The sequence below is a fragment of the Lactuca sativa genome, chromosome 9, assembly GCF_002870075.4.
Source record: "Lactuca sativa cultivar Salinas chromosome 9, Lsat_Salinas_v11, whole genome shotgun sequence".
Lineage (NCBI taxonomy): Eukaryota > Viridiplantae > Streptophyta > Magnoliopsida > Asterales > Asteraceae > Lactuca > Lactuca sativa.
Window position 1 is genome coordinate 10,516,567 of NC_056631.2, and position 12,487 is coordinate 10,529,053.

Genomic DNA, 12,487 nt, shown 5'->3' on the forward strand with positions numbered 1-12,487 from the left:
ACCTTCAGGATCATCTTGAAGGTCTGCTCGAGCTAGTGGTGTAGTGATGGAATCCGTTCAGTCTCACAAGTACGGGGTCTTGTTCGACTAATCCTAAGGATATTTCCTGTTTTGAGTAAGGTGGCCTTTTCGATCATCTATGTTATCTCCTTTCTTTTCGGATGAGATTATGGGTTTCTGAAATATGTGTATGGGGGTGCTCCTTGTAAGTTGAGCAAAAGGGCATTGGGACTCTTGGTTCGAATTATTTGCATGGTTCTCTTGGTTTCGGTGTCTGATGTGGGATCAAGAGTGCAACTTTTATCCTATCTGTGGGTTGTGTGCGACTTTGGTTTCGTAAGGTTTTGCTTGGTGGCTGTTCTGTGGTGCTCAGTTGGCATTGTAAGGGAGTCGATTAGGTCCTTTAGAAGTAGCAGGAAATATTTATGGGGAGTATGCATATTGTTTCTATTGGTTCGCAAGCTGTTGTCAAGATTTTGGATTTCAAGTTGGGGATTGGTCGGGAGGTTGCAATTCATAAAGTCCTTTATGATAGTCTGAGCGGTTGCCCAGGTAGAGGTACACGTAAGCCGATAAGTTTGTAGTATCGCGGGAATTTTCGGTTCTAAACATCTTTGGTCATCAAGGCAATGGTTGGTAATGGCATGTCATGGGTCAAGTGTATTAGGGTTTGGTGCTTCCTATGGTTTGGTTTTGGGTGAGGTTCGCGATCGGTGTGTTTAAGGATCATTTTTGTATGTTTCTGATAGTGTCTCTAGTCTGGAACTGGGGGTAGATTCATTATTGGATTCTCATCGGTTGAAGGGAAGGGTCTTTGAGAAGACTGTGAGTGGCATTCTCGAGTGGGCTTTTAGTGGAAACTCGCGTTAGGGAATCGCGAGTGTATCCGTGCAAGGCTTGTATTTTGGGAGACTGTGAGGAAAATAGATAATCTTTTGGTTTGTGGGGCGAGTCGTGAGTTCCAGGCGAAAGGTGTAATGTCATCGATGGTGAAATCGAAGGTTGTTGGGTTAGAATGTTCTTGTCTTCCGGGTTTTGGGGAACCTGGTGGCTGGACCAAGTATGAGACTGGTAGTCTCAACGGCGGTCAAGAAAAATCTTTGTATCCAGGTTTAGTGAGGTGTCATGTTAGATCAGAAGATTTGGGTGAAATGCAAGGGTAGGAACCTGGATCTCGGGTTATGAGTTTAGACCCGAGTTACGTATATAATGGTGTTCCAATCTAGGGTACTCCATCCCGAGGATAACCGGACCCTATGATCGATTGGACCTGACATGTTTGGTATTCCAACCCGATGGTTGATTGGGCCAAACATGTGCATCATACGAGGGCATTCCATCCCGAGGATGACTGGACCCGTCATATGCATGCTTGGTATTCCAGCCCGACGCTGATTGGGCCAGGTATGAGTGTTCATGCCTGTGAGATGGTTGTTATATGTATGTTGGTTCGGGAGTTAAAGGAGGCATTGTCTTGTCGGCACTTAAGCGTTCATCTCTCAGTTTGTCTCCCATTGTTCATCATATCCTTGGAAATTTTGTTATCAAAATTAGCTTTCTCTAAAAGGATTATCGAGCCTCTTTTGTCTAGTAAAGAGTTGTCGGCAGCAGAATATGATCTGTGGTTCTGTTTTCTGGTAGGAACCTCAGGTTTCCAGGGCTGAGTAGTCCACTTAGGGAATAAAGGTAAAGGAATTAGCGATGGTTAGTATGAGCGGTCTGTCAGGGAGTTAGACCAAATCCAAGTTTCCAGATCGTAGATTTTCGGGTGAAGTAGGGTTGTTATGTTGCGTGGGACTATAGGTTCATTTTCTTTGGAATGGAATTTTCCGTTGAGTTTAGTCTCCTTATAGGGTCTTGGTACGTCATGGTCGTGGATTTACCCCTCAGGATGTCGGGTTGCTGGGGATGGTAAGGAATGATTTCGAGGACGAGATCGAATTTAAGTGGGGGAGAGTCGTAACGCTCTGTTCCAAATCACTTTCCTAATTTAGGATTATGGCCTGAAGATAGGTTATCGTAAGGCTTAGGTCCTTTGGAAAAGAGAGTTCTAGACCCATTTAGGTACGGATAATGTAATTGAGGTGATCCGGGAGTTTGGATTGTGTCTTGGAGCCAAGGAGTATATCGGTAAAGTGGTTGTTCGAGCTCTTTATGAATTTTGGATTTTCGTTCAGGAGGTTTTGAGGTGAGGATAAGTTGACAGATGTGTAGAGATTCTCGCCACCTTTCTGTGGATATAAAGAACATCAAAAACGGAGTTGAAACGAAGAAGTTATGGCCGTTTGAAGTTGGAGTAGTTCAGGTGAGTGATCGTTGACTTGTTGACCAAGCTCAATTAAGGCTCTCGACGTGATCATGAAGTGCTCACCACGTGAGGAGCTCCTGATGCACCAAACCCTAATTTTCGGGTATTTAAAGGTATGAGATGATTAGGGTTGCTTCTCCTCAGCCTCTTTCACTCCCAAGACCTCTGGAAACCCTAATCTCATCCCCTATTGAAGTCCTTGGTCATTCTTGGTGTTATTCAAGAGATTTTGAAGCTTTGAAGCCCTTTAAGGAAGAAGAAGACCATTGGTGGAGCATTTGTTAGCTTCTTGGTAGCTTCATCAGCTAGTTCTGGAGCTTTGGGACCTTTGTAAGTCCTCAAGCTCATGCCTTTCCTTTCCTTGCTTTCTAGATCTAAGTTCCCATGCCTTTTATGGCTTGTAATGTTAGTTAGCATGCATGGAATCCATAAAGTTGGCAACTTTATGGATTATGATGGTATCTTCGGTCATATAAGTTCTACATCTAGATTTTGATCATGGTTTTGGACTCCAAGTTTGAGTCTTGGACCTTTTTCCTTCATTTTGTGCCCTAGTTGATGTTGGGACATGTATTGGACATGCATCTCCAAAAAGTTTCGATTTTTATGGTCCTTTGGGTCAAGGAAGACGATCTAGACTGTCCCATCTCAAGGCTTAATAGATTAGGAGCTTAATGCTCATTTTTGGTCAGATCTGGATTCACGACATAATGGAAAAGACCTCACGAGGTGAGAGCGTATCCGAGGAAGTTTATGGGAAAAAATCATGCCCTCACGACGTGAGCATCTCCAGTGCATGTTTTGGACTCGTTGAATGTTGGCTAGTTTGGTCTTGGACATATCTTTTGGCTTGGGATCATAATGGACTAAGGATTTTAAAGTAATGGAATTCTGGTTGGGCTTGCCTTGCTGGGCTTGCCCTAATGGGCCTTGGATGGTGAATTGGGCCTTAGTGAGCCCAACAGAGTTGTGCCTTGTTTAGGCCCAATGGGCTTGGGCCAACTGTGTGCTTGGTTATTTGGACCATTTATGGGATTAGTGCTTGGTGGTTTTGCCATGGGTAATTATTAAAGAGTGGTTTGGTTGTTTGGTTCAGTTTGTGGAAGCCGATTCGTAGCAGTCGTAGCAATTGTGGGATTTATCTGTCGTTCGAGGTGAGTTTTCCTCACTGTACTAACAGGGTCGAAGGCACCAAGGCCGGCCCTTTGGATTGTTATCCTGCTTTATTACTGTTATGATCTATTAGATCGGTATCCTTGTAGATAGGATGTTTCTATGTGGTTATGATATGTTAGATCGGTATCCTAGTAGATAGGATGTTGCTATGCTTAGTGATCTATAGATCGGTTTGACTGTCTGCAGACTGTTATGTGATTATCTGATATATGTGCATATGTTTTATTGGTGGTTGAGACTTTTCTGCTTTGTGCATGAGCCAATAGACCGGGTCATTCCAACCCGATGGTTGTGGGCCGAGAGTATTCCATACCGAGGATGATTGGACTCATAGTATGTGGGCATTCCAACGTGATGGTTGTGGGCCGAGAGCATTCCATCCCAAGGATGATCGGACTCATAGTATGTTGGCATTCCAACCCGATAGTTAAGGGCCTGGGGTATTCCAACCCGATGGTTGATTGGACCCATAGTATGTTGGCATTCCAACCCGATGGTTGAGGGGCCTGGGGTATTCCAACCCGATGGTTGATTGGACCCATAGCATGCTTTTATTTGTATATGTGCTACTGTTTATGTGTTTGTACTTTGGGGGAACTCACTAAGCTTTGTGTTTACGGTTTCAGTTTATTGTTTCAGGTACTATAGATGTTTTTGCAAGACGAAGGCGTGACCGTACACATCCTCGCTTTTTGGACTTATGGTTTACGGGATACTCCGATATGAAACTATTTTGAAAACATTTTGTAATAACTAATGGCTTTTGGATGTTTGAAAAAGTTTTTAATTTTACTAAAATTTTATGTATGTTACATAGGTGGCCATGTCTGTTTGGGTTTGAATGATGCATACCTAGGTGAGTTTGTTGGCTTTAAAGTCTCGAGGGCCTTGCTCGAGGCTGTGCAATTAGTCATGATACTCAAAAGGGAAACGATTGTTATGATCGGATTGAGGATTGCAGCTGGAAGATGAGTATTTAACGGATGGATTGGGATGTCGCTATCTATGGTAAGGGTTATGACCTTCCAGTGTTCGGAGTTCTGAGAAGGAGTGAGCAGGCTTATGACTTTCATTGTTAGGATGTAAACCTAACATAGGGCTAGTTGTCTACGGTGTTTCACTTTAGTATGACATCGTGGGAATGTGCAGGAGGATTTTTGTGGTATGGTAATGGGTTTTAGGTAAAACAAATAAATCATAAAAACAATTACTAGGTTCACATGCAACCTACTTTGGATCTATGTTTTAACTATTGAACATATAACTTTGAATTGAAAAACACGAACCCTAAGGGAAGCGGCTATTTTCAAAAATAACAAGTTAGGGTTTTAGAATCACATACTTTTCAATTGTTATAGTAAACAATTGGCATTCCTTAGATCTTGATCTTCTTGGAAGCCTAGCCCCACAATTGTAATGCCTTTAATGAAGTCACACCCAAGACCTATAAATAAGGAAAGTATAGAGAGAGAGGAGTAGTATGCAATTTTCAGCCTAGGGTTTCTTCAAGAGAAGGAGTACCGATTTTGAGAGCCAGAGGGTTGCTTTTATAGTTGAGGCAACTAGGGTTTAAGGGAAAACCCTAATGTTTCTTTGCTTAAGGCTCAAGCTAATCCATAGGCCTTATCTAAATCCCTTGGACGAAATCATTATGGTTTCCCCTAAGAATTTCGTCCACCTCCTCCAAGGAGGTTCTGGAACCTTCCATCCAACTATTCAATAATTGCAAACTAGTCCCTGTACTTTATAATTAATACAAAATCAATTCCAATTAATTTTCGGCTAACTATTAATGAAATATTATGATTTATAATTAATATAATATTTTCATAACATATTAATAAATCATTTATATTAATTTAATAAACTTATAATAATTTAATCTCTCTCCTTTCATAATTTCCTTGTATAGTTGCTAGATTTGAGGGCAACCCAAAAGGATTGTGTTGTTATCAATTCAAGTACATACCAATTATAGTTATGAACTTAGACACCTAATCCAACATATGGATGCCCCATGATGAGACCAAGGGTCCGCTTCTCGGGTTATAGGCAGGTCAGGTGCAAGCTGATGGTTTTAGGTGAATCGGAGGCGACAACGTTTATTGTCTCTGGCATACCCCGACTATGAAAAAGATGCATTTTGTATTTATGAATGTTTCTCACGTTGAAATGACAGTTGGGGATTTCAGGCAAGGAGTGTGAGGGTCCATTCGTTTCTAGATAGGAGGTTGGTTTTATAGATGGACTGTCATAATTATTGATTGTGTATCTACATGGGGGTTGTTGATGACTATAAGTGGTTATGATTGGGAGGTTTCTAAGATCTGCATCTGGGATTCGAAATAACTTTGAGTTTTCTTGTTCTTTATCTAGAAGACCAACTTATGTTGTGTTATATATTCTAAAGTTATGGGATGTTATTCATCCAGTTGAATCGGTTTGAGATTTGGTTTGTCTGCAACATCATTTGGTGGTAGTTCGAACTAGCTATTTTGCTTGAAGTATCATCGATAGGCTCGAGTTTATGATTTCAGAAGAATGGGTCATAGGAATCCATGGTTTGGGTATGCGAGACTTCAGTTCAAGATTTGGTCAAGAAAAGGGTGCATAGCAAATTGCCACCAGATGTATGTGCTCAGGAATGCATGAGTTACCTTCACGGCGGGAAGCTATTGGACAAGGAGCTTGTTGGTTAAGTCCTTGCATCTTCAAGCCTTGTAGATGGGTTTTGGACCCCTATGGTGTAATCCCAGAGGATAAAGTTGGAAACTTTATCCTTTTTAGTATCATTTTGGTCCAAATTTGAGCTTTGGAGCTCTGGGAATCGAAGGAAGCAACTTAATGGATTAAGCTGCTAGAACGCTGGCAAACACGACGCGTTTGCAAGTCAACACGACGTGTTGGTTGGGGTTTTCCCGATTGTTTCGATGCGGGAGGAACACGTACGACGTGTTTGCAAGTCAACACGACGTGTTGAAGCCAACATGGACTGTTGACTTTGACTTTTGTCTTTGACCAAGTTGACCTAAAGGGTATTTTGGGTATGTTGGTATTCTGGGATTTTGCTGGTTATTGGTCACTTGGATTGATAGGTATTGGTTGGAGCTAAGATTCAGAATCGGGACCTCATCAGCTATGGATCAGATCGAGAGGTGAGTTTTCTTCACTGTACTTTCGGGTTGAAGGCACCAAGGCCGGCCCATTGGTTTGATGACCTGATATTCGTTGATATGTTGAGTATGAAATAGATATGCATGCTAGTTTGATATGCCAGTCCAATAGATCTATAGGGATGTCTGTGACATTGTTTGTATGAGTATCAGTATATGTTATTATCTATATATGTCAGCGTATTGGGATGGGTTGAGGTTGTACTGCTCTGTGCGGTAGCCAACAAACCATGGAGCAATCCAGATGTGAGCTGAGGGTCGGGGAGGACATGTCAGGCTCATACTGAGGGCTCATTAGCATTCTAGATATGAGCTAGGTCGGGTAGGGCATGTCAGACTCATACTAAGGGCTCGGTAGCATTCCAAATACGAGCTGAGGACCGGTTGGTATGCCAGACTCGTACTGAGGGCTAAACAATTGTATGTCAGTCTAATGAGTTCTGGTGTTGGCTCTTCATCTTTAGTGGGTTGTGGTGTTGCCTCGCCGAAGTTGACTGACAAAAAAAGGGATTGTGAAGATGTCGATGTCACTAAAATGGAAAATAAATAGAAGTTGAGGAGGATGAGATGGGATGGTGACCGGTGGGACCCATATTAAAATTTTCAAATATTGTTTCAGGTTTATGGTGAGGAGATATAGATATATAGGGTCTATTATTTTTTTAAAATATATAAAAAAATAAATACATAAATAAGAAAATTAATTAAAAAAAATTAATAAGGGCACAATAGTATTTTTATGTAAGACAGAGACCAAGCACGCAACAAAAATAAACAGTAATGACCATCCAAATTAAAAAAATAAGTTATAGACCAAACACACAAATCCCCCCAAATCACAGGGACCATTCGTGTATATTCTTACTTTTCCGTGTTTATATTTGGATAACTATTTTTTTATACACATCTAGGTAACAAACTTGTTGGAAGTGTCCACATATTATCATTATGACCTGCTAATGATTATATATGAACAATTTCAACAAGTTTGTTATCTAGACGTGTATAAAAAAACATATATATATATATATATATATATATATATATATATATATATATATATATATATAGATGTGAACAAATCAAAAAATTAATTATCTTTAATAAGTAATATTCCCATTTTATTTTTATCAATTTGCTATTACCTATTAATTTATCTACTTTTAATGATAAACATTTTTATTAACTAACAAATCCAACAAATCATAATCGTTAAAACACATATTGCTCTTAAATTCTCACCTTATTTAGTGTAATAAGATTACAAGCATTAAAAGTGCATAATTAAGATTCCTTTTTGGTAAGATATTCAATTAAATATAATTTATAATATTATTGAATATGTGATGCACTAGAAAACAAAAGGAGAAAATGTATTTACCAAGTTCAACGCTAGTGGACCCACCTTTGAAATCTGGGGCACAGACGGCAGTTTTTTCTTCTGATGGTCTGACCTCGTCGACTGCTTTTTTAATCATTTATCTCTACTATAAAACAGAAACTCCTTCCTTTTCTTCTTTTCTCTCTCTTCGTTGCTCCACTTCTCTATATCTTTCTCCCTCTACACAAATTACTTATTTTTTTAAAAAATAATAATAACATAGAAATTATGCTCTTGGTGTCCCTTTTGACGTGTGAATTCTATGCGTGAATCAACGGAAAGTCTTCTCCCTCACACATCCACAACCCAATATGAAGATTTAAAGAATCTTGTTTTAGGGTTCTTGTAATTTGTAAACCTCTTGGGAAAAAGGTCTGATCTTGCTTGATTTCTCCTCGTTTCCTTCAATCAAGTTGTTTTCAATCTGGGTTTTATCTCTTTTTCTTTGACGTTTTGAATTTTACTATAATTTAGTTTCTGGGGTACCCTTTTATTGAAGAAAAAAAAAACTGTAGATGCCATTCCCCTTTTGTGCTTGAGATCAAAATTTAATCTGGGTATTCGTCTTTCGGGTCTCTGATGACTTGTAATATGATGAAGTTTGGAAACTTTTTTGGGTATTTTGTTTAATTGTTTAATTAGTTAATTTTTATTTTGGGTTTTCGGATTAGGGTTTCTTTGGGGGGGTTTCAGTGTTGGGGATTTATGGACGAGGTGGAAGCAGCTAACAAAGCTGCCGTGGAAAGTTGCCATAGAATTTTAAATCTGTTGGCTCAACCCCAAGATCATGTACAATCGAAAAACCTGATGTTACAAACAGGGGAAGCTGTTGTTAGATTCAAGAAAGTTGTATCTCTTCTTGACGATGGTTTAGGTCATTGTAGAGTGAGAAAATTGAAGAAAACTCAAAACTTGATCCCCCAAAACATACTCCTAGACAGCACCCCAGTTCAAGAACCACTGAAACCCCATCAATTTCTTCTAACGCCTCCTAATCAAACTCACCCAATTCAGGAGATCGGTTCAAACGGTGTCAAGAACACTCTTTCCTTAGTGAACCATAAGCCATCACTTGAATTGAGCACCACTGGGAAAAACCCTATTCAAATTTCCCAACAGAACCCTAACCCTAATTCTAATTACCAATTCCTGCAACACCATCACCATCACCAGCAACAGGCACAGTTACAGCTCAAACAGCAGGCTGAGATGATGTATCGACGCAGCAATAGTGGGATAAATTTGAATTTTGATAACGCACCTACCATTTCATCTAATAAGTCTTTTATCTCTTCATTGAGTATGGAAGGGAGTGTGACTACTTTAGATGGGAGTTCTTTCCATTTGATTGGGTCATCCCGGTCAACTGATCAAGCCACCTATCAACACAAACCCAGGTGTTCTGCAAGGGGAGATGATGGAAGCACAAAATGCGGGAGTTCTGGTAGATGCCACTGCTCTAAAAAGAGGTTACAATCTTTACTTTGTTACACTTAACCCATGATTCGGTTTATAACTTATGGTAATATCCTAATTTGATATTGTTTTGTTCATCAGGAAGCACAGAGTTAAGAGGTCAATCAAAGTTCCAGCTGTTAGCAACAAGCTTGCAGATATCCCACCTGATGAGTATTCTTGGAGGAAATATGGCCAAAAGCCTATCAAGGGTTCTCCGCATCCCAGGTAAACTTTTGTTGATATGTTCTATCAAAAAACCATAAACAAACTTGCTTTAAGTATTATTATGTTTCTAACTCTAACTAAGATTCTACGATATAAATCTAGTTTCTGGCTTACAGTTTGACACTTATTTAGTTATCCATGGGTTCCATTTACTTTAAATCCACAAATTAAGTCCAATTCTTGAAACGAAAGCAAGAATTTTTATAGTCTTTGCTGGAAATGCCACTGTATCAAGATTCAAGAACTTGAATGTTGAAGTCTACATGCATTTACTTTGATAGTATATAATTCAACGAAACGAATATATATATGTTGAGTTTGATTGAAGTGAAGTAAAGAATGTTTGGTTGGTTGATTGATTGTGAACAGGGGATACTATAAATGCAGCAGCATGAGAGGTTGCCCAGCAAGAAAGCATGTGGAAAGGTGTTTGGATGATTCAACAATGCTTATTGTCACCTATGAAGGGGAGCACAACCATACCAGGTTACCTTCCCAATCTGCAAACACATGAAAGAATCTTTGATAGAAAGCTCTCGAGCCCAGAGTCGTCTGTTGTCTGTTGTCTGTTTAATCTTTTCTTGATCGCATTGGGTTGCTCCCGTATATGTTTTTAGTGCGATTTGGGGGAAATATATATTATGAAGGGATGTGTCAAATTGGACAAATTTTCATCTGGGGTATGTTTGGTTTTTGTTCTTTTTATCAACTTAGAGTAGACTTTTCTTTTTGTGTTCTTTGTTGTGGTACATTGTGCCTTTGGATTGGCTAAAATGAAACCCCTTTTGCTGGGCTGAAAGCCTGGATTATTGGTTGTTTTGCGGGTTAGAGAACTTAAATAGTGGTTTTGTTATTTTCAAATGTATGTCTTTGAATTCCTGTGCTTGTGATTCTTTATATTAGCTTAGCACCATAAGACTTCTTATAGTAAATAATAACACCACAAATCGGAGATGTAGATTTGATAGAAGCCCTATAGGGAACATAATATTGTCGGTGCTTGTGGTGTTTTTGTAGAGTGACAATAAGGGTGGATACTATCAACTACTGAAAATGAAATTCTACCCAGTGTTTGAAATTGTATGGATGGTAGTAGAACGACCACAATACGAGAGTTTTTTTATGGGGTATCTCATGTAAAAGTTTTAAATGAGAAAACTTTTAAAAAGCTCCACAATAGGAGAGTTTCTCATACTGATTGTTATGGGTTATTTAAATTAGTTGTTAATTTCCAGTTGGTTGAAAACACATAGAACCCATATAATTAACAAAAAAAAAAGTTTGTTAATTAGTGAACATTTTGAAAAAACATTCATTTGAAAAAGCTCCTTCCATATATTTTTTTTTCATATTTCATAAGTTCTTTTTGGATAAACTTTTATTATGGAAGCTCTTAGGACAATGGATACACGGTAGTGTGCAAAAAAAACCGAAAAACCGAGCTGACCGGCCAATCCGAAACCGAAGTAAACCGAAATCGAAAAAGAACCGTAACCGAAAAAACCGGGTACCTAAGGGTCGGTTTCGGTTTGGATATCTAGATATCCGTGAAATACCCGAACCGTTATATATATATGGTTCAAATGATAACCAAAAAAGGTTAAGAACCGTAAGAACCTCTAATTTTAGATGTTTATAAAGAGTTTAGGGGTTAGGGGATAGGGTTTAGGGTTACCCTAAACCCTTTATAAACATCTAAAGTTAGAGGTTTTTACGGTTCTTAACCTTTTTTGGTTCTCATTTTAACATATATATATATATATATATATATATATATATATATATATATATATATATATATATATATATATATATATATATATATAATTGATTTATATTGAAAAATCAAACAGATAGACTCCTACAAACTTTTACGACAAAAGTCACAGAAGCACTACCACTCAAGGAATATATGCAGATTTGGTATTAGTTATTTATTATTGTTATCAATAAATAACAATTATACGCTATATAATAAGTCAACAACCATATACAATACATAAATATAGCTTAATAATGGCTTTAAAACTCACTCGTCACCTACATGGAACAACTAATTATGACATTGCCATTTACTAATTCGGAATTTTATATTTAACGGGTACCCGTGAACCGAACCGTGATTACCCGGTTTTAAATGGTTCGGTTCGGTTCGGGTATTTAAGAAATTCGGTTCGGTTACGGTTAGTGCACATGAGGTACCCGCCCTGTGGTCACGGTTCATGATTCTACTGCTATCCAAGCCGAAACGCACTGTGAACACCCTTAGATACACCCTTCACACCACCACACTGCAAATGTCAGTCGTCTCAACATTATATCGTCATCATACTCACATTATTATTATATACTCACAATTTTACATCTCAATATCCCTTTTATTTTTTATCTATCCAAGTAAAATGAATGGATGTATTGTCATATGCTACATACCACGATGTGGTACTCCACAATTTGGATGAGATTTAGAACCAAACCGGAACCGGAATCAGACCGGAACCATTAGAACCGGAATATATAGGACTAATTATGGTTTCGGGTTTAAAAATTGGCTTTATCCAGGTTCCGGGTAATCCGGGTTTGGGTCCATCGGGTTCGGGTAAACCGGGTCTAAAAACTGGAACCGATGTTTGGAACCGGAACCACTTTTAGGTTGGAGTCGGTTTTTGTGAAACGTTTAAAAGATGCATATCTCATTCGTTTCAACTCTGATTGACATGCAGTTTTTTCCAACATGTAGTTTAGAGTTTGTACAAGATTTTAAAC

The 12,487-nt window shown here is 38.8% G+C and overlaps 1 protein-coding gene across 2 annotated transcripts; it reads left to right on the forward strand.

Annotated features, from left to right (window-relative positions):
- Window positions 1-8,160: 8,160 nt before the first annotated feature.
- LOC111881204 (probable WRKY transcription factor 21) lies at window positions 8,161-10,530 on the forward strand. 2 transcript variants are annotated; one of them, XM_023877609.3, is made up of 4 exons: window positions 8,161-8,410; window positions 8,710-9,507; window positions 9,596-9,721; window positions 10,091-10,530. In XM_023877609.3, the coding sequence occupies exons 2-4, from the start codon at window positions 8,744-8,746 to the stop codon at window positions 10,233-10,235; spliced, it is 1,035 nt and encodes a 344-aa protein (XP_023733377.1). In that variant the 5' UTR covers window positions 8,161-8,410; window positions 8,710-8,743; the 3' UTR covers window positions 10,236-10,530. The 2 variants fall into 2 exon arrangements, with proteins under 2 accessions (XP_023733377.1, XP_052623166.1); XM_052767206.1 differs by having other exon boundaries at window positions 8,161-9,507.
- The last annotated feature ends 1,957 nt before the right edge of the window (window positions 10,531-12,487 follow it).